Genomic DNA, 23,745 nt, shown 5'->3' on the forward strand with positions numbered 1-23,745 from the left:
CGTTTCAGAGAAGTCTGCTTCTGGGGGTAGGAAGGGCGGATTTCTATGTTCTTCTCAATATACAGTAGTAACATCGACGTTGTCTGTTTCATCACCACACGAAAATGGGTGAACAGTTTGGTATGAATTTTTGAGACCAGCACTTGACTTGAGCCGGGTTTTAATTTTGCCACTTTTATCAAAATGAATATCCTACGGGAGGAGAGATTTAAAAGTTATGACAAAATTTGTACCTCACGAGCCCTTCAAGTTAGACAGATGGAACTCGGTACATAAAAAATCTTTATTGAAAATAATTTGAGACGTGTCCTACGGTTTTCGAAAATTTTATCTCTAGAAGAGGAACATTTCTGTAACGTTTTAATTTCTTACTTCATATTTATAAAATAGCAAGGAAAGCACGGTTGAACCATTTAAAATGAATTTGTGAACATAACTTGGGTCGAGCTGGGTATTTGAAATACGAATTATAAGGTGCAGGGAGGGGGTACAATTTTCGCAAACAGTAATGTCTGTACAGACCTTTTGAAGAATGGTAGCACTTGGGTTGAATTGGATTTCGATCTCTTCATTTCGACTCAAATAATGTCACTCAAAAGTAGCAATTTTTAATTATACATATTTGTTTTGTAGTGTCAGATCTGTAATGTAGTTTCCAGACTTCATCTCAAATCAATATGTACATGTATAATGGCTTTTTATAGAATGAAAAAATAACACGAAAAAATTATGAGAAAAATTATTACTTCATATAGAGAAAATACTATAACTCTTACCTTTTTACTTTTTAAAAACAAGTAAAATCATGACCACTCAACATATTTCAAGGGCTTAGTTAGAAGGAAGACATATCTTTTCTAACAACGCGCACAGACATATTTTAAGTAAATTTAATAATCATTTTTCCAATCTGAATACCACTCATTCTAGCTTTGGAACTTCTTGTATAACATAACAGACAAATTCTGACCAAAGCATATATTAAGTAATAAATAACAGCGTTACAGTTTCGGCAAATTAACTATGCCTTCATCAGACACATAATGTGTCTGATGAAGGCAAAGTTAATTTGCTGAAACTGTAACGCTATTATTTATTAGTTAATATATGCTTTGGTCAGAATTTGTCTGTTATTTTTCCAATGTTGTTTATAGTTACCATAAAATACATATTGAACCACTCAAACAAGGAAGATTTACCTTAAAACACATACGAAGGTAAATATTTTACTTTACTTTATTACATATTAAGGTTTTACCTTATATTAGGGGAATGTTGAATAAAACCTATGTGAATAAAAACTCGATGGTAAGAATTCTTTCTTTTCCTAATTTATTTGGTATGAAATGTTCTTGGTATGTATTTCTACGTAAGATCAAGAATAACGGTTATTCAACTGACGATCTTCAACTGCAAATTCCTCAACAAATATAATGATGTAGTACACGTCGACAGATCTTATCTTGTATCCGGGGAATTAAAAATCCTTTCAAATGGTTTTGATGTTCGCTGACAGTTTTATCAGCTGCTAAACTGGCAACATGTGAGTGGAGCATTGAAAAGTATATCCCAAAAGCGCTCAGCATTATCCAACTGTGAACGTTTCGACAAATGGCTACTGCCTTTCTCAGCACAGATCTTTTCAGAAAACTTACATCCGTGGAACTGCTTCCGTTGATTATCTTCTTCTGAATATTATATCTCTTTTAATTTCAGTAGTTCTTTATAAAGTAAACTACGATCTCCCCTTTACAATGTACCGAACTGTATTTTATGTAGCTAACGGATAATAATTAGGGGAGAAAAAACATTGCTTTGAAGTTTCGCTTCTTTCATTTTACTTTATTAAAGATGCTTTTGGGATAAGTATTTTCTTTAATGCATCCTATTAAATCACGTACAAACAAGAATATGTTCCTGTCTTTTTGTGGAACCCTGACAAAAGTAACTTAAATCCTTATTTTTGCAGCTACATTGAACTTGGTCTCTTGAAAAAATATTACAAAGTTGATATAAGCTTTTCACTTTTTGAAGGTTAATACATGTTCTTTCTGTTTGTAAAAAGTTTGCGGAATTTTCTGGATAACGTTTAATTCATTTGTCTACATGTTATAAAATCAATGTAGAACATACAGCTGATTTGAATTTGCCTTTACAGGTTCCTCGAATGATTGGTTTATTGAGGTTTAATGGGGGACATAAACATCAAGGCTATTTGTTCCCCTCGCTATCAACAATACTGCAGTAATTAAAAAGTTAAAAACCAACATATCAAAATATAACGAAAATACTGCTGCGAAAGAGAGGTAAAAATCTAAAAGAAGAGATAAAATAATAAATATATGAGAATAACAAATATATAATATATCAATAGCAAATAAACAGTAATAATAGTAACATTAAAGAAAATATGTGACTATAACAACAGAAAAAAAAAGGCAAACCTTTCGACGTGGACTAAGTACGGTCCACTCAGTATCCATCAAGTTCTCTTTCACCATATTAGATTTCAAAGAAATTTAAGTGGCTTACGAACTGGGGGAGATTTAGTTTTTTTTTGGGAAAGGACCGTATCATAGAGTTGCCATATATATACTGGCTAAATTTTAGGTCGCCCTGCGGCGAAGAGCTGGAGTTCACCGAAGATCAACACTAACAGAAAAACGTGAGATTTAGGGAGGTTCGCTAGTCGATGCGAGTGGGGTATGAATTTCTGGACTTTTGTCAGGAACAAGATTAGTTTGAGTGGAAACGTCGGACGTCTGAGCTGTCACACTTTACAGAAGTTACCTTGACAGCTCACAGCGCGAGGAAGGAACGCTTTCTTTTAAACAACGCCTAGCATCGGCAGCAGAATACTTCTCAACAACCATTAGCTCTCGGATACGTCTCTCACGTTGAAAGGCTGGACAGTCTCGAGACCAGAAGAATATTCGCCCTTGCAGTTAATACAAAAGGGCTTATTCAATGTACGGAGTTCTTCACCATGACTACTCTGGCTACAATTCACTCAAAGAGCAGCTTGCATTACACGACGTGCTGGTGCGCCCGAAGTGTTGATATTTGAAACATCGCAGGGAATTGGGAATATAGGAACAGACCTTAAGTCGGTAATAAACAGCCTTTACGTAGACCGGAAGTGTAGGCAAACTGAAAGTAAGAATCAGTGATTGAGTAGCAATGAGTTCATCTGATTTTTTACTTTAGAGGCGGACTACCTCTACATGTTGGTCAGTCGGCTACGATTTAATCTCCTCGGTGGCATTTAGGAGGTCCCAACATATCACACCGCAAGAGACGAGGGGGTTAATTTGAGTACCTTTCCTGTTTGCTTCTCGTTGACCGTTTCCACCAATAAAGTGTCACTCCGTAATTTCTTGATGTCTTTAACCTGTCCGGTTAGAAGTAATAACTTTACTAATGAGGAATGAGGATAAGCCGTTAATAGCACTCGAACGGTTAGATTTAGCATTGGCATTATCAGATCAGCTTCTTTATATTTGGTCTACGAATTAATTCGTACGGGTGGACAAGAGATGGCGCAACGAACGGAGCGTCCCACAGTTCCGTGTATCCACACATGTGTTGCAAACCCCTGTCATCGCGTATCGTTCGTAGTATAGGGCAGTGGATTAAAGCGTCAACAACACCAGTTTGTAGTTAAGTGAACATGGCGCAATTTGTGCCTGATAAAGTGTTTTTGCGGGGTGTCCTGCTGCATTAACATGCAGAAAAGTGCGACTGAAAGTCATCGTATTTTGGTGGAAGTGTATGGTGACCATGCTCTAGCTGAGCGAACGTGTCAGAAGTGGTTTGCACGGTTTAGAAGTGGTGATTTCGGCTTGGCAGACCAAGAGCGAGCTGGACAGCCAAAAAAATTTCAAGACGAAGAATTGACAGCATTGCTCGAGCAGGATTCGTGTCAAACGCAGGAACAACTTGCAGCAGCATTAGGCGTTGATCAAACAACAGTCTCCAAACGCTTGAAAGCCATGGGAATGATTCAAAAGATGTCACATTGGGTTCCACATGAATTGAAAGACAGAGACGTTGAAAGACGAAAAACCATTTGCGAATTGCTGCTTCAACGACAGAGCAGAAAGGGGTTTCTGCATCGAATTATTACGGGTGATGAGAAGTGGATCCATTACGAGAACCCTAAACGAAAAAAGGCCTGGGTGAAACCAGGTGAACCAGGTCCATCACAACCAAAACGAGATATTCACTGTGCAAAGGTTATGCTGTGCATATGGTGGGATATGAAAGGTGTGGTGTACTATGAGCTGCTGCAACCGGGTGAAACTATGAATGGAGAACGTTATCGACGACAATTAATGCGTTTGAAGCAAGCTCTGGCCAGAACACGACCAGAATGGGAGAACAGACATGATAAACTTATTGTTCAACATGATAACGCTCGCCCACATGTCGCAAAACCGGTCAAAACCTATTTAGAAAATGTTGGATGGGAAGTTTTACCCCACCCGCCGTATTCACCAGACGTTGCTCCTTCGGACTACTACTTGTTCGATTGCATGAACAACGATTTGATTGGACAGCGGTTTACTTCTTCAGAAGATATCGAAACATGGGTCTCTGACTGGATCGCTTCCAAGGATGAGGACTTCTTTCGCCACGGAATCCGTACATTGCCTGACAGATGGGCGAAAGTGGTGGCTAGCGATGGACAATATTTTTCTTAAGGTATTTATGTATTTTGTGTTTGTACTACAGCTTCAATGTGTGCGTACCAACCGCACGAATTAATTCCTAGACCAAATATTACAAGATGTCGGACTACAGGCGTCGCGATACTTGTCTTTTCCGCACTATCTACACCTTCAGAGTTTGGGTTTTTTACGAGAGGGTGAACCCGGACCCGATTTTAAAGATTTTTTTTAGTACACATAAAAAGATGTTATTAAATACACATTTATAAACAGAAAACGTGTGAGAATGCCGCAACTTCAATCGGGCGCCTGCGAGAAAAATTTAAGCTATCCTCCTGGCTACCCCATAAGCGCGCCTCAAAGTAGGATCAGCGTGGGGCCGCTGCAGTCAAGGAGAATATAGATTCAAGAAAACCATACCTGTTAATAGAAACGCGTGGACACGGAAGAAAAATTGGAACAAAAAACTGTCCAACGACAAAGAAAGATCCTCACTAGCCCACAAAAGAACAAAAGGTACGGATTTTTAAAATCATTTTGAGCTTTTATTATTATTTTTTACTTTTCTATGTTTTTATGTATTTATTTTTTTATATTTTCAAAGACTCGGACACCGGATAAAACAATGGACGCACACACATACAACAGCAGGTCAGAATGGGCGCACGTCCGTCCCAGACAGAGGCAGACGTCCACAGACCAGCCAATTCCTACGACTTCACCAACCACCCGCGAGTTCTGTAGCGGTATTCGCGGCGGAGAGGGCATGCGAGAACATGCAGATGAAGGGTGATGCATGCACGAGAAAAAATAAGCCTCCCTTTTTTTTTTAGCTTCATCTCCTCCCCGACGATGACGGTCCACTACATGGAATGGGGGAGGGGGTCCTCGAATGAACTGGCATACAACATAAAAGTCGCAATGACCGGAAAGTTAACTTCTACGTGGCTCATTTGTGTAAGATGTGAAATAGTTGCTTCTGAAATCTTTTATTTAAATAGCCATACATTTTTGTTAAAAGCGTTCAACTAATATATTAGTAACGATTGCCTAAATTCATACGGTAGGCCAATTTTATTTCATGTTGTATGTTTTATATGATTGGGATTCATTGATTGCAAAGTCAGTAAAAATTGCCAAATAATACTGATTGATAGATTTATATGGGAACTAATTGAAATACGAACAATCTTATCTCGTATCACGAATTTTTGTAATTCAATCAGACGGTTTCAGTGTTCGCTAACACATTTATCGATGATATCTAAAAGCTTCTAAGCACATGTTAAAACTTTCCTCTCCGCGAGAGAAAAGCACACAACCTCACGTTTCAGAACTATAACAATATCTGCTTCCTGGAAAACATATATGTTGCACAGTTTATTACTAATTTTAGTCCATTTTGTTTCATGCTTCTAGTTCAGCAACTTTCAGGTGCCATCGATAAAAGCGTCAGTGGTCATTGAAATAGTTCGATAATTACAAAATTTCGTAATACACGATAAGACTGTTCATTGTCAGTTACATTAGTTTTATTTCAGTTTACATTGTAAATGGAGAAAATACTACCTTAAGCTACTATATGTTCTGGAACCTAGATGACGCCTCGAGCCTAAATGAACTCCCGGAAGGACTGGTAACGTTGGAGCTGGTACAGTGATGTGAAGATTTTTTCCAGTTCGAGACGAGATTTTCCTCGGCGGTGATTGTCCAACAAGTGGCTTTCCCTGGACAGCAAGTGAAAACTTCTTGTCCTTTAAAGCACAAATTTAACAAATTAGATAACATGAGTTTTATCTCATTATGAATACAATACACTAAGATTATGAGCACGAGGAAACACATAGAGTCGCATAGAATTATAATAGCTGGCGCGGACGGACAACTACAGATCGGGAATTTCTTTTTTGGTTCTGACACGCTCTGAGACTAAAAGAGACGACGACGATGATAAGGAATGAGTGAAGAGTGAGAACTCCCAGAAAATCCAAGTATATAATATTTGTCTACCACAAAACTCACTTTAAGGATTTAGATTTCTGGACTCTCGGTATCTAAGGTCATTTAGGCCGTTATGTTTGAGGGATGACGTCCCTCGGCGAGCACACTCTACGGGGAAAGGGAAGGAAGGAAGCGGCCTGGGACCTATAAGTTAGGTACCACCCCGGCATTTGCCTGGTGTGAAAGAGGAAAACCCAGGAAAATCTCATTCAGGGTGGCTGACCAGAAAAAGCGTTTTACACTTTTTCGACCGAGTGCCCCCACCGGGAATCGAACCTGGGACCGCTCGCACTGAAGGCGAGAGTGTTAGCGACTACGCTATGCGGGGCCACCAAAACTCACTTAGTAGGAGCTGGAATCGAATCAGGAACTCCACGTGTCAGAGGTGAAGATCAGTAACAAAAGTTGCCAGAGAAGTTGTGTTGTTATCTTACGACAACATATCTGAACTTCGGATGGATCAAGACTGAACTCGTCAAGAAGCCATTACTTCTTATCAAGAGAATAACACGACTAATGAAGACAATTAAGAGCTGTGTCAAATATATATATATATATATATGACACAGCTCTTATTTGTCTTCATATATATAAGAGCTACAATGAGCGAAAAATTACCTTTATGCGGCTGATTTTTTCTGACCTTTTATTTAAAGAGATATACATTTCCGTTCAAACACTCATTTAACGGTTTAGGAACAACTATCTAAACTTGCATAGTAGGCCAATTTTATTTCATGTTGTAAGTCCTACATGACGAGGACTGATTGGTTTCAAGGTCTGTAAAAATAGTCAGATAATAATTCCAGATAGATGCCTATAGGATACATAATTCACATATGAACTGCCTTACCTCGCATTACGAACTTTCGTAATTCAATTAGACGGTTTTAGTGTTCGCTAACACTTTGATCTATGATATCTAAACGATACATATATATATATATATATATATATATATATATATATATATATATATATATATATATATATATATATATATATATATATATATATATATATATATAGTGTATTTCAAAACAATACCAACAACGTTTGGAAGGTAATTCTTGACATTAATATAAGACAAAAAGTATAGACCAACCTGGGTGCACAAATGCTTCCTTCCGGTGTTATAGGCTGCCGAAAATATGAAAAAAAAAAAAAAAAAAAATGAAATTTAAGTATCCATGACTCTAAAACTATGGGACGTACCATAGTCGGGTCAAGACTTTACTTAGGAACTAATATGTACCCTATGCAAATATCCATGTTTCAGAATCCTGAGGTACTTCCGCAACCATTTTTAGAGAGATAGTATAACCGCTACCAGGTTATAGAAGGATTTTTTGTGGACACACTGTATATTTCGTAAAGACAGTGATTATTATTTTCGATTTATACTTTATTCTGCAACGCACATAAGTTCTTTCTTTGGTGGGAATTGCTTCTTTCCCACACAATTGGACAAAGAAGTCTTTCATCGTTTTCTCATATATATATATTTAAAACGTTGCTTTTGCTGAGAACATTTCAGCTAGTGACTAACCATTTCAGTGTTTCTCCCTGACTTATTATATGCACAGTATATATTCTGCAGCTATTTGGAACTGAATTAAGTGCTTTCTTTAATCACTTATGGAAACATTACAACAGATTAGAGAAATACGGGCTGACCAGATGTCCCAGTAGCCAAAGTGGCACCAGCCTCACAATTTTCGCAGCCCCGTTATCTGTACTTTCTCACGCCAGTGTTATCGCCGTGTCTAGTGCATTATGAGCAGTTGACTAAAATTAACATAAATTGTTTTCCGTATTCTGTTTGTATGTGCATACAGGTGAGTTAACCGAGTGAATTTGGAAATAAACTGCCAACACTTTTCCGTTGACCATTGCAACCCGTAGCTTGAGCTTGGATGCTCGAGGAGTTTGACTCCAGGTCTGGAAGATGCAACCACGCATCTCGCGTTGAACTTCAAACATAAGTTGTGTTAAGGGGCACAAGCTATTTAGCCGGTGAAGGACGATTTCTTACGGCTAGCCCCAATCAGTGAAATCCCAGGTCCTCAGACCTTGTGCGTTTAAAATGTTACATACGCGCCCTCCAATATCTGTATTCCATTGTGGAGATCTTCTTTTGTGTGTTTGCTGAAGATTCACCTTTACGCTGCAGGACTGTTCAGCGTAACAACTGGATACATCGTGGGACGATCCAGACAACTTTTCCCCAGTGCGAATCCACCAAGTGTGTTAATGATGTGAGCAAAGTATTTATAGTGATACCTGAATTATAATCATATATATAGAAAGGGCTCTATTTCCCGAAAAAGGCAAAACGTAATTTCAGCGGCAAAATTTATTAGTGTCCAGTGTTGTGTTCATTTCTCTTCGTTATTTTTTTTTCAAAAATAGTGTTCTAATAAATAAGTATAGTGTCAATTAATCCAGTGTGTTTTCGTTGTTTGTATGAGTGATGTTTGTGTGCGTTATGGTCTGGATGACCGTCTGATCGTCCGTGAGGTTTTCGAGACGAGACACCCGAACCTCTCGGCGCCTAATGCTCATCTCATTATTGAGACCGACGAGCTTTTTGGGAAACAATTTGTAACCTTTCTTGGAGAGGTCTTCGTCGTCCTGTCCAGGTAAGTTAAAGTATCAGGAGTATACTTATTGGTAATACCACGAGCCGAGGACAGCGAACAGAATTAGAAGGCGGTTACAAATAAATGACGCCCGAACTACCGACCCGAATCGAGACCGTTGGTGCTCGAATATACATATAAGATTAATATTTTAATATATCATTTCTCTTTCAGCTTAGTACCAGTAATCTGAAAAAAAATCTCTTTCAGGTGATTTTAATCATATATTCTTGTGATAGTTCATTTTATTCTAATTGTATGTTTTAAGCTTTATCTTGTTCAAGATGGCACACAAGGAAGTAGACTTGGCTACTAAGCTAGATTTACTTTTACAAAAATCAGATAAAAACGATGAGAATTTTGCTAGATTAGAGAAAGAAAGTAAAGAGTCCCGTGCTGAGAATAAAGAAAACCTAGCTAGATTAGAACAAAGAAATAAAGAGAATATTGATAGATTAGAAAAAGAACTAAAGAGTGAGTTAGGTCAGAAGTTAGACGCTGTACAAAGGGAATGTCGCGAAAATAACCAAAGATTAGAACAAAGTATTAGGAATGTGGAGGCCGAAAGTAAACGTAGGAACGAAATCCTCGAACAAAAATACGATGGCATAACACTGAAGATTCATGACCAGCTTCACGAAGTAAGTCATAGTACTAAACAGGCAATCGAACTCGCCACACAGACCAGCGTCGAAGTTAGGCAACAGACTGAAGAAACATGCCATCGTGTAGAACAAATAGAAACAAAAGTCTGTAAAATTCAGAATCATTTAGGAGGCTTGCACGATTACACACAATCCCTCCAAGGCCAATTGGAATCAGCCCGAGATGTGTGTCAGGCTAATAAGGAACGCTGCGTTAGTTTACATATAGATACAATTGATAAATTAGATGAGATGCATGACCGTATTGAGGAAATTTCTGAACGCGTAGAAAGGCAAGGTAAAGACATTAAAATGGTATATGAAGAGGCGAAACTGATAGATTACAATATGAAGGTAAAAAATGAATCTAACGCAGAATGTCGCGCCGAAATACGGGCAATAGATAAGAACATAAAAGAAATTAGGCGTGATATGGTAGAGCTCGCCCAGAGAGTAGAAAGTACCGAAAATAGAGCGTCAGAATTCGAACCCCGAGTAGAAACAGATACTCCTAGACAAGTTAGGCATTATAGTGATTCGGCTTATTTGGAGTGTAAGAACACCAGTAGTAGTGATAGCACAAGTGATGATTCAGAAATCAAGGTTGTATGTGACCGAAGGCGTAAGCGCGACAAAAATGTTACTTTCACTAATCGCCAGAGAAAAAATACAAAATTAAAAGACGATGTCATGCTTAAGGAAATTCAGTGTTTTCCTAAATTTCAGGGTGATCCTTCCAGTGAATCAATTCACAATTATTTACAAAAGCTAGAGCTTACAGCTCAATTAGCCAACCTTTCTGATAAAGCTCTGTTTAAACTCATTCCACATTTGTTGCAAGGAGTTTCATTAAGTTGGTACAATATCAGGAAAGACGACTTTACTAACTATGAGCAAATCAAACAAGCACTTATTGAAGCTTTCGCGGGAAAAGCTACAGTACAACACAGGCTATCAACCTGTAAGAGTACTAGGTTCGATCCCAAAGTACATAGTTCCGTACATGATTTTGCGCTAGATCAATTCAATAAACTTCGTGAATTGACACCGCAATTACCTGAATTTCTCATACTTACAGATGTAATACAAACTTTGCCTAATAGATTTAAAACTGAACTCTTTCTTCATTCATGTAACAACATCAGGGAGTTTTTGGCCGCAATTCAAAAATTAGAAACTTTACACGCTCAGCAAAGTCGTAGAGAGGAAAGATACAAGCAGGGTAATAATTATAATGGTAATCAAAATTCCAGTTTCCAAAGTAACCAACGAAATTTTTCGTATAATAAGAGTAATCAAAGGTACCAGGATCAGCGTGTCAATAATATGAGAATTGATAGGAATCAGAACCGAGGTCGTACGCGACACGACAATAGTAGAAATAATAGAAACCGATCCTCGAGATCACGTGATCAGAGAAATAGTGAGGAACGAAACAGTAATCATAAAAAAAAAAGTAACCAAGAATTTGTGTGTTGATACGATTTTTTCTGCCAGGAAAGCAATGCATTTCTTTTAATCTTTCTTTCAACTTCTAAGCGATAGACATTCATTCATTTTTCTTCCTTTTTGCTTTTAGTTTTTGATAGAACACCTGGATACGAAAAGAAGAACTACGCATTTCTCTCAAACTCATTTTTGCTTCTAGCTTTTAACTGTTCGGCAATGAGCAGATAACACGTTTTTCTTTCTTTATTTTGATAAGATAGTCGCTGCATTCTCGACCACCTGTGCTTATGGTTACGAATGACGAACGACACACAGCTGATTCTTTTCCGCTTTTGGTCTTTACTCCGTGTCGCGCCTCACAATTGAATACTAATGTTACAAACCTTATCACTGACTTACTATTAGTTTAATGTCATTAATTTTTTCTTGTTTTCATTTCAGATGTTTGAATTTAGATCTTTTAGTAAATAATTAACGTATCACATACGTAGGGGAACCGTACTTATCTAAAACGGTTTGAAATCTTGGCGAGATTTCCGTACCCCCAGCTAGTGGGAAGATATTTTGGCGTTATAATATATTTTTTATTGTGTTTTAAAATTTAAAAAAAAAAAAATTCTTTTAGGATCCCTTCCCATTTTGAAATTCTTAAATATGCTATTACATGTTGTTTACAACTAATGTTTGATTTTCTTTCAGAAAAAAAAAGGAATAATGTATCCAGATGCGCAGGATAAGAAAATTTTTAGTTGTTAGTTACGTATATATTTCTGTATTTGTAAATGAAACTTAGTATGTAATCTCATGCGTAAAATATGGAATTTTACGATTATCAATGTTATTTTTTAGTTTTAATCTTAGATTTTCGTTTTCATTACAAGTGTTTACTGTAATTTTATTGAACCTCATTTACGTCATTTACCCGATTTTGACTTTATTTGAATTTCCAGGATGTGACATGATATATTTTGTTCGAAGAGAAAAGTTTAGAACGGAAAGTAGGCTAAGCCTTAAACAAGTGATAACCGGCATCTCCTTGTTGGTAATAGAGTGTGCAGGAATGTCGTGTGAATAGTATAATTCTCCGAACGAAAGCAGTAATCTTTTTATTCTAGAAGGAACTATATGAACAGATATTATGATGGTGAACGGTCGTTTTTCCCCTCATATTAATATGTATGCGGAAATATGTTTAACTTCTATATTTTCTTGTAATTTCTAATTAACATTTTTTTTCGTCTTCTCTAGACCACTGAACGACCGTAGGGGAACTTCTTCGGGTAGAATATTTTATGGGGATAAATATTTTTTTTCAGGGAGGCAATATTTCCTGGAATTGCAGATCTCTTGCAAAAATGGATGTGGCTAATCCATTGGATATTCCATAGCTAACTGTATTTTCGCCATCAATCGCAAAATATAGTTTTCATTTCTCTTCTTCCTTTATAGTAACCCATAACTAAGCATGCGTATTCTTAGGTTAGATTTTTTGAGTATGTTATTGTCTAGTAACATTTCAGCGAATATTTTAACGTTTATGAATCGTAACTATGTTGTGTACTTGTATGCTAATGAGTTGTAATGTTTATTTTTCATATTAATTTTGAGAAAATCGTATATTTTAGTCACAGTATGTCCCAAAACTATTTGAAATTTATTAGTAACATTGTTTTTGTTATGGAGGATTTTTTAAATCAACATGGCCAAAGGTTTTGGAATATAAACCTTTAGGTTTCAGCCATAACAAACAGTATGGAGGATTTTAGAAATCAACATGGCCAAAGGTTTTGAAATACAAATCTTTAGGTTTCAGCCATACTACCAATGACGGATGATTTTCTTCAAAAATCGACATGGCCCATTATTTATGAGGTTTCAGCCGTCTCAGAAATATTGTTATAGATCCCAAAAAATAAACTTATTTTCTTTCTTTCCAACAGCATGAAGCCATAATGATTTATGAAAATTATTTTCTGTCGATTATTTCTTATGCTCGATGACTTTGAAATTTAATGTGTTAATAAAACCATTTTGAATATTTGTAGCGAAGATGCCTAAGAAAGTTTAACTGTCGTGGAGTGACATAACTGTTTTGTAGGGAATTTTATCTTGATGTTTCAGACCGACCAGAGAGTTGTAATGTCGTTGACTATATTCTTGTTTGTATCTCATGTTTTTCTTTTAATAGGTCTCACGTGTTTTGTCTTATAGAGACATATCTTTACGATGCTACGAGAGCATTTGTATTTTGTGTGTTTACACATTTTTTCCAGGTGGATGATGTACGTTATGTTCCAGGGAACATACGCGCATTTTACTGAATATTAGTGTTGATATTTCAGTTATGTATAGAAACATTTTGTAAGTGCCTATGGTTGCAGGCCTTCCCTCGTTTCTAGTCTTGCCTCGCAGGTGTCGATGGCATATTTTGTGTGTAAGTACGTGTAGTATTACACATTTTCCCCACCTATGGTTTTGGTCAATTCATGGCATAATGACCATTTATTTTCAGGAATGTTTGGACTAGCGAGTCAACTTCCGTGATTCAGACCTTTGAAAAACTTGGATCAATATTGAATAGTTTTCAACACTTTAATTAATAAATTTTTTGCAGATAATACCCATCTATTTTGGTAACCCTACAATGTTTACGTTTATGGAAGTGAACAACCATTATTCTAGGCCTAAGCTAATAATAACTTTGTTTCAGAACGAAACCATTTGTTGTAATGAGCATTATTGAATTAGTCTCGATTTTCACGACGAGCAGATGGCATTTGATCTTATGGCGTGCCGAATTTTCTTCATACATGTCAACGAAATCACGATCTTTTTCCTGATATGCAGAAGCATGCTTATTTCTTGGAATCACTATGAACGTCATTTTTTGACACTTAAGTTTATTTTTTTTTTATTTTGAAAAACGATTTTTCGTTCTTTTCTGCCAAACAACACGAGGCATAGTTAAAAAAAAAAAGGACATACAGGTGAAAATTTTATTTTGTTTATATATTGTCAGTTTATCATGTGTTTACATTTCCATTCATTTTACTTTTCAATGATTTTCATATTTTTCAAATATATTAGAGTGATATCGAAACTTTAACAATAATTTTAATATTTTAGTACCTTTAACATGTTTTGCTATTTGCTTATTCATTCACATTTTGATATTTTAAATACAGATATCAGTATATTTACTAATTTTTATTGAGATATTTGATAATTCTTCAAGTCGATGTTTTCATGAATAGTTATCGTGTGTGTATATTTATTTCATATTACACAAAATAAAGTGATCGAAACGGAACACTTAAACATTTTATGAAAAGAATTTATTAGTGTTTAAAAAAAAAAGCATTTAAATAGCCCTATAACGTATTTACTTCATATTATATCCAATAAAGTGATCGAAACGGAACACTTAAACATTTTACAAAAAGTATTTGTGTTTTTTTTTTTTAAAAAAATAAGAATTTTAATAGCCCTATAAACGCTTTCTGCGAACTTAAAAAAAAAAAAGTTATCATACAGGTGTTGTAACCGTACTTCGTTTCTCACACCAGTGTTAAAAAAAAAATCTCCCCTACTCCCCTCATCAACTCATCGTTGGAGAACCATGGAGGATACTCAGACAGGAAGACAGTATGGTTTCAACATGTGAAGAAACAGAAGATAAGGAAACTCAACTGCACCAATTGTTAAAGAGGATCTTATTACTTCATGGAACATTTGGATTAAACCTCATGCAGGAACCTCATCATGTTGTAGTGAGTGAACTAGTTATTTAACTATTTTAAATAGCCCTTTTCAGGTGAAAAACCATTCATCGTTTATGCACGTAAGTCTCACACCATAAGACAGTGTTGCCAACTAACTAATTTTAAATTTTCAGGTGAAAAACCTAATTTTATTCATATTTCGTCATACGGCCAAGGGTTCTCAACCTGTCTACGTGTGTACTTGACAGGTCGTTCCACTTTCGTACACCATATATAACCGCTACCAGGTTATAGAAGGATTTTTTGTGGACACTCTGTATATTTCGTAAAGACAGTGATTATTATTTTCGATTTATACTTTATTCTGCAACGCACATAAGTTCTTTCTTTGGTGGGAATTGCTTCTTTCCCACACAATTGGACAAAGAAGTCTTTCATCGTTTTCTCATATATATATTTAAAACGTTGCTTTTGCTGAGAACATTTCAGCTAGTGACTAACCATTTCAGTGTTTCTCCCTGACTTATTATATGCACAGTATATATTCTGCAGCTATTTGGAACTGAATTAAGTGCTTTCTTTAATCACTTATGGAAACATTACAGCAGATTAGAGAAATACGGGCTGACCAGATGTCCCAGTAGCCAAAGTGGCACCAGCCTCACAATTTTCGCAGCCCCGTTATCTGTACTTTCTCACGCCAGTGTTATCGCCGTGTCTAGTGCATTATGAGCAGTTGACTAAAATTAACATAAATTGTTTTCCGTATTCTGTTTGTATGTGCATACAGGTGAGTTAACCGAGTGAATTTGGAAATAAACTGCCAACACTTTTCCGTTGACCATTGCAACCCGTAGCTTGAGCTTGGATGCTCGAGGAGTTTGACTCCAGGTCTGGAAGATGCAACCACGCATCTCGCGTTGAACTTCAAACATAAGTTGTGTTAAGGGGCACAAGCTATTTAGCCGGTGAAGGACGATTTCTTACGGCTAGCCCCAATCAGTGAAATCCCAGGTCCTCAGACCTTGTGCGTTTAAAATGTTACATACGCGCCCTCCAATATCTGTATTCCATTGTGGAGATCTTCTTTTGTGTGTTTGCTGAAGATTCACCTTTACGCTGCAGGACTGTTCAGCGTAACAACTGGATACATCGTGGGACGATCCAGACAACTTTTCCCCAGTGCGAATCCACCAAGTGTGTTAATGATGTGAGCAAAGTATTTATAGTGATACCTGAATTATAATCATATATATAGAAAGGGCTCTATTTCCCGAAAAAGGCAAAACGTAATTTCAGCGGCAAAATTTATTAGTGTCCAGTGTTGTGTTCATTTCTCTTCGTTATTTTTTTTTCAAAAATAGTGTTCTAATAAATAAGTATAGTGTCAATTAATCCAGTGTGTTTTCGTTGTTTGTATGAGTGATGTTTGTGTGCGTTATGGTCTGGATGACCGTCTGATCGTCCGTGAGGTTTTCGAGACGAGACACCCGAACCTCTCGGCGCCTAATGCTCATCTCATTATTGAGACCGACGAGCTTTTTGGGAAACAATTTGTAACCTTTCTTGGAGAGGTCTTCGTCGTCCTGTCCAGGTAAGTTAAAGTATCAGGAGTATACTTATTGGTAATACCACGAGCCGAGGACAGCGAACAGAACTACAGGCGGTTACAATAGTATGTGAGTACTTTAAGTTATATACTCGTAGCCGCACTCTCTCAATAAAAATTGTTCCATGAGTACCTTAGGATTCTGAAACATATATTTTAGGATAACGCACATATTAGTTAGAAGTGAAGTCCTGACCCGACTATGGTAGGTCCCTTAGTTTTGGAGCTATGGGTCTTTAAAGTTCATTTTTTCATGTTTTCGGCGGCCTATAACTCCGAAACGAGGCATTTGTGCACCCAGGTTGGTATATATTTTTTGTCTTCAGGAATCACCTCCCAAACGTTGTCGGTGTTGTTTTGAAACACCCTATATATATAATCAACATTATGCAATGTCTTTCCTGCAATTATCAGAAGCGGTGTAACACATTACGCCGGTCCGAGGAAAACCCTCACAATTTATTGAGTTGAGTTGATTTTGGTTTAACGTCCCTTTCAGCAAGGAGGCTATACGAAACGTGGCCCTACTGATTAACGTGGAATCGGATCGACATGAGCTTTCGCCGGAACCTTCATAATTCATATCTCTATTTTCATGAAAAGAGAAAAGTATTCAATTCTACATGGTGATATGACACAACTTACTTTTAATCTGTAAAAAGAACTACATCTTTTTAATGATAGCTATCTCGAAAACCTTGAAGACTGAGAAAGGCTCGATTTGATTACAGTATATCCCAAGCTTCTTTCGAGTTTTTTGTCTTTATAAAATGCAGATGTCGTATTCTGGTTCTCACTCTTCACTTATTCACAAACATTTTATCTCGTACATCATTACTTGTGAATTTTGATAAGATAGATGATAATGGAGGAATGAACAAAATGACAAGAAACGGTCTATTATGAAGCCCACTGGGTGAGGGATGATTAGGAATCAGAGACCCTACGCACTGTAGGTGAGAGTTCTACCAGTGAGCCAGTCGATTCTCACGAACGAATTATTTCCGCTGTTCAAAGTAATTAATCTATATACTCTATTCAACACAATCCCCCGAAAACACGCTCAATGGACTGAAAGAGAATACTAAAGAGCTTTCTTAAGTATAAAACATGAATTTCTTTCTTTCTTAAATAGTTTTATCAATTTATATATTGACTGCAATATCATCAATCTCTCTATTAAAATGCTACGATACCAATTACGAGCGACCGAGCTCCAACCTATAACTTTAGCTTTCCAATCTCTGATTTACGGTTGTTTGTGATTTCACGTTTATAACAGACAAATATTTTTAAAAAGATGTACTTTATTTAAATTATCGTTTAAAGCCTTTGCATTTTAATAAGACTTCTCCGAAATAAATGCAAGTGAATTGTGCTGCCATCTTCCGAGTTCTTTTAAACTATGTTTATACGTTTGTGGTCAATCCTTTCGACAATGAGATCTCGGAAACTACATGCTCTAGAAACATGACGTTTTCACTGATCGATTGGAAATTTTGCGTAGATTGTCCAGTTCTAATTGAATATTTAAAAAAACATGACCATTATTACTTTATTACACTTTTTTAGGGTACACTGGAAGCGTTGAAATAAAAAAAAAAGCATCATATCCTATGCGTTATACATTTCAACACCACAATGTTGTATATTGGGGTTGTATATGTCTCAGGCGTTTGCTCCATGGCCAAATAATAGTGAAAAAGGAAGGATAACCATTTCTCGAGTCTAAAATAAATCTTTATTTTTTGAGTGTTCTGCCCAATGAACACCATATATAACTGACATTATAATTAATTGTATATGTAATGTATTTGCTTATTACATACTGCATGCAAGAAGAAAGAAAACACTGGCCATACATGAATTAGAAACTCCAACCAGAAGTAGGCTCAAATCTTGCAAACTGTGCGAGATATTGAGAAAAAATAATTGAAAAAATCTCCCCTTTATGAAACCCCTTGCCGATTTCTTTTAATCAAGACGTCTTTCACTTGTGTCTGTAAAGGGACATGTACATATGTTGTGAGGAATGAGAAGGAGATTTATGCTCATATGCGAATGATGCGCTGTGTAGAGAGCGCAGGTTCATCTAGTAAACGATTAAAATATTACCTAAAGTGCCTTGGGTATCATTTTTATCTGACGATTAATTTCAAAGACCACTTTTATTGCATAATATTTTAAGTACAGTTCAGTGGACATACAAATAAATTAAAATGTAAACACAACTACAGGATACCTCATTTAACAAATCTTATAACGTGAACAATAGGACAGTTTAATTTTTGAAATTAATTTTCGAGTAACAGTGACACTCCCGGTACATTAAGTGGGATTTTAATAGATCGACAAATATTTATAAATTACTTCAAAACAATGTCTACATGAAATTCGCGAAGTTTTGTATACAAGGAGGTTGACACACACTTGCTTCTCTAAATGACTAAACTGAACTAAACTTCAAATACCTGGTATTCTTTCGGAACAGCATGCACAAATTTGCAAAGTATGCATGTGAAATATATTATGTTACAATGGGAGTAATATACAGGGTGGATCATTTATTATGAAAAGCTGTTGTAACTTTAAACTACGATTAAAAACAAAGAAAAAAAGCTGAAATTTTGTACGACGCAAATATCGATAGAGAAATAGTTTGACATTGCAGTATCACCGGATTAATAGTGTTGCCAATCCAACATAAAGTTATATTTTTACAATAGCACTATGTCAGACTATTATGTACTTCAAATCTACATATTAAATGAAAGTTTATAATGCTGCTTTTCATTATTCAGTGTTATATTTTGAAATCTTTAGGTTGGGAAGATGTGATCTGAAATGAAAAGTTAAAAAGATTAAATAGTATATAACGGCACTTAATTTAAGTAGAATTAAAAAAGAAAGAAAGAAAGTGTGAGTAATCTGTCTATTAAAATGCTATAATAGCAATTAAAAGCGCCCGAGCTCCAACGTATAACTATGGCTTTCAAATCTTTCATTTACGGTGATGTGTGATTTCACGTTTAACAGAGACAACATTTTAAGTGCGAGTACTTTAAATAAATCAGTTAACTAGATCTTTTTCATAAAGTTTATGATTAAAATTGTTGTTCAAAGCCTTTGTATTTTAATAAGCCTTCTCCAAAATCAATGCACACAAATTGTGCTTCCATCTTCCGAGTTCTTTTAAACTATGTGTTGTGGAAATTTAAATGTTTGTGGCCAATCCTTTCGACAATGAGATCTCGGAAACTACAGGCTCTAGAAAGATGACGTTTACACTGATCGATTGGAAATTTTGCGTAGATTGTCCAGTTCTAATTGAATATTTTAAAAACATGGCCGTTATTTCTTTATTACATTTTTTAGGGTACGCATGGAAGCGTTGAATTTTTTTTAAAAAAAGAAGCACCACATACTACGCGTTATACATTCCAACACATCGATGTTGTATACAGGGGTTGCATATGTCTCAGGCGTTTATTTCATGGCCAAATAATAATGAAAAAGGAACGATAACCATTTCTCCAGTTTAACCAGTAGGATGAATCTTTATTTTTGGAGTGATTTGCCCATTGAACACCCTATATAACTGCGATTATAATTAATTGCGTGTGTAATGTATTTGCTTATTACATACTGCGTGCAAGAAGAAAGAAAACGCTGGTCATGCATGAATTAGAAACTCCAACCGGAAGTAGGCTCAAATCTTGCAAACGGTGCGAAATATTGAGGTCCCCTTTATGATACGCCTTGCCGATTTTTTTTTTTTAATCAAGACTTTTTTCACTTGTGTCTGTAAAGGGACATATACAGAGTGAGGAATGAGAAGGATATTTATGCTCATATGCGAATGATGCGCTGTGTAGAGAGCGCAGGTTCAGCTAGTATTAAAACAATTCTTTACAGTACTGCCAAAAAATGAAATGAAAAAATTCAGTTTAACGTCCGACGATGATTGAAGTAAGTGAATGTTGTCCACCACAAACTTGCTTGGCCAGGGATCGAACCAGGGACCGCATGCACCAGAGGTAAGCGTTCTACCACTAAGCGCCCATGCTCCCCTTTATAATACTGGAATGTACACTAATTTTGAAGAGATTAAATTTTTCAGAGTGGATTTTCAACGTTAGTGATATTGAATTCCGCACTTTAGACTTCTTTTGGAAAGAAATTTTAAGTTGAAGGAAATGATTGGATTAAATCCTACAAGTGGTGAATATAACTTATAAAGAAAGAGTCCGTTTTCTGGGATATTTGGGACTGTTTTTATTTATTTATTTATGTTTTAAACAGGGAGAAGACACTATTAGATTACTGGAATTAAAGTAACAGTTTCTGCTGACAATACATATGCACGGGATCATGATCACAGAGATGACCGAAATACAGTGGAAATGAAATCCTAAATAGAAAGAATGTCTCAGTTGTGTTGCTACTGTCGTAGAGGTTTCGAAATTTGGATGTTGTAGTGTCCTGTGTTTGTAATACTGTATAATAATTGTGGTATTGTAAGCTTTCGTATAATACAGGGAATCCCATAAAGTCCTGCAGGAAAAAAAAACTCTGTAACTTGGAACCTACGTAATGTATTAAAAAATACTTTTTCGTGTACTTATAGAAAGGTTCAAAGTTTTGTTTCAGCTAGTTAAGGTGCACTGTCAAACCTCCAATTATGCACATTCACGTCCAAACACTTTTGCAGTTTTTTTGGGAAACCAAGAATTGCATGTTGGCGATGCTCGTCTGGAATGTTCAAAATCACATCAGTTATTTTGTTCTTGAGATCGTGCAGATTAGCTGGCTTCTGCGAATACACCTTGGTCTTCACGTGTCCCCACAGCCAGTAATCACAAGGCTGCAAATCTGGTGATCTTGCAGGATAAGGCGTGGGCCCTCTTCGGCCAATCCATCTCTCCTTAAATTCTTCGTTAAGAAACTTTCGAACTTGAAGGGCATAGTGCGGCGATGCCCCATCCTGTTGCACGTGGACCTCATTAAGGATGCCTAACCTAGTAAGTTCTGGCAAAAGAAATATCTGTAGCATGTTCAGATAATTGTTACCATTTACCGTCTCTTCCTCGAAGAAATAAGGGCTGATAATGTGGTCTATTGAAACAGCACACCACACATTGACTTGGGACTACCCCGCTTGTGCTCCTCGAATTCACGTGGATTTTCTACCCCCCAAATTCGACAGTTGTGCCTGTTCACTTTTCCTGACACATGAAATATGGCTTCATCTGAAAACAGAAATCGAGACAGAAGGTCACCATCTTCTTGTAAGCGGGTAAGCATTGACTCACAGAATTCCATTCTCATGTCACAGTCTTCCTCTATCAGCTCGTGCACAAATTTTAACTTATAGGGCCGGACCTTCAAATTCTTGCGTACGATCTTGTGTAACGTTGACTTCGGTATTCCCAGTTCCAATGACCTACGTTTAAGCGACTTCATTGGACTCCTGGCTACGCTGTCCTGCAACGTGTGAATCACATCGTCACTCGTTCCTGGCCTTCCACTGCGTGGTAAATCTGACACACTTCCCGTTTGTTTGAACTTCTCGTACCACCTCTTGATATTTGTTTCTGCTGGGGGTGTTTTCCCATACATTGTTTGGAACTTTCTCCGCACTGAAACGCAAGATTTTAATTCCGCAAACCACAAAATATATTCTGCCTTTTCTTAAATAGACGCCATCTTAAGTCACGTGATTACCAGCGCAAACGTCATCGAGCATTGTGGCCAGAACAAATCTTTAAATTTCCCTTCTTTAAACCCCAAAAATTTATACACTTTAACGTAACGGTTTCCAAGTTATAGACTTTTACTTTCCTGCAGGACTTTATGGACTCCCTGTATATGGATTTGAAATATGTAATAACTTGATGTAGTGCCATTAAAAAAATAAATAACTATTTTGGGTTAGCAATGCTCATCCGCTGATATTCCAGAATATGTCAAACGACTTCCCTAGTAATCACACGAGCGAGGGACCACTTATTTTAACCATGTGAAGTTAATGTTCCAGTACAAAGTAAGTTATTAATTTCCTCTCATATGCAAAAGTAGCTTTTTCAAATGTACATAACAAATATGGAAAGTACTTTTTACCAATCTCTTAGTTTATGAGCACACCCATCATCGCTGATGTGCCTCCTCGATATGCCTCTGTGCTATTGCCATCTAGTGTAAGTTGGTTGGTGTACTTTGCACCGCCGTTTTACGGCACGTTTGCAAGCCGTAACAGTTCAGCTCTCTTAAAGTGAATCTACACCCAAGAATGAAACTCCTAAAATAATTCATAAGTCATCTCTTATATAAAGAAATATAAATATTATTTCGTTAACTGGGTCTGCACCCTTTTTAAAGCAATATTTACGACGAGCATCAAAAACTTGACCCTGTATCAAACTGACATAGCGCTTAGGGCAAACCATGTACAAACGGATGGAGATGATGTGTCAGAAAAATTAACTTCTCCTTGTGATATATATATCTGGAATCTATGACGTAGAAACTAGAGTGAAAAAAAAAGTGAGTCAGAGTCACTTTGCTCGCGTCCGAACGGAGCAGGCGCGTTAGCGACGGTGGGCATGTGCCTGAGCCAGGGTAGTGAAAACAGGTATGTTTTGGTAGGTTTCATACTAGTAACGCTCTACTTGTAAACAGTTCACCGTATCTTTCACACAATTTCAATAGCTAACGCTCGTCATTTTTGTATAATTATTAACTGTAGTAGCTTTCAGAGAATAAGCCTTACTGCAATCGACGTTGACAATAGTCACAAAACAACCTAAATTAACCTCTCGTCAACTACCTGGAAACAATTCCATCATTAAGAAGACCAAATAGTAGTAAAAAAATACACAGCAGTAAAGGAACAGGAATTACTTGTATTTCTTTTTGATCTACACGTAAAAATATGGGTTATGTTTAGATTTGGGGGAACAAAAGTAAAAATTAGTAGTTTTACAGGAGACGGGAGTTGATGTTACATAA

General features: G+C 36.6%; 1 protein-coding gene across 2 annotated transcripts in view; it reads right to left on the reverse strand.

Annotated features, from left to right (window-relative positions):
• LOC145676118 (uncharacterized) overlaps positions 1-23,745 on the reverse strand; it is a 70,307-nt gene that overhangs the window by 45,379 nt on the left and 1,183 nt on the right. For both annotated transcript variants that reach the window (XM_081747025.1, XM_081747018.1), the window contains exon 2: positions 6,240-6,424. In XM_081747025.1, the coding sequence (XP_081603151.1) occupies positions 6,240-6,424 (185 nt within the window). The remainder of the gene's footprint in view (positions 1-6,239; positions 6,425-23,745) is intronic.

Source organism: Thermobia domestica, chromosome 2 (assembly GCF_964235325.1).
Source record: "Thermobia domestica chromosome 2, izTheDome1.hap1.1, whole genome shotgun sequence".
NCBI classification, from domain to species: Eukaryota; Metazoa; Arthropoda; class Insecta; order Zygentoma; family Lepismatidae; genus Thermobia; species Thermobia domestica.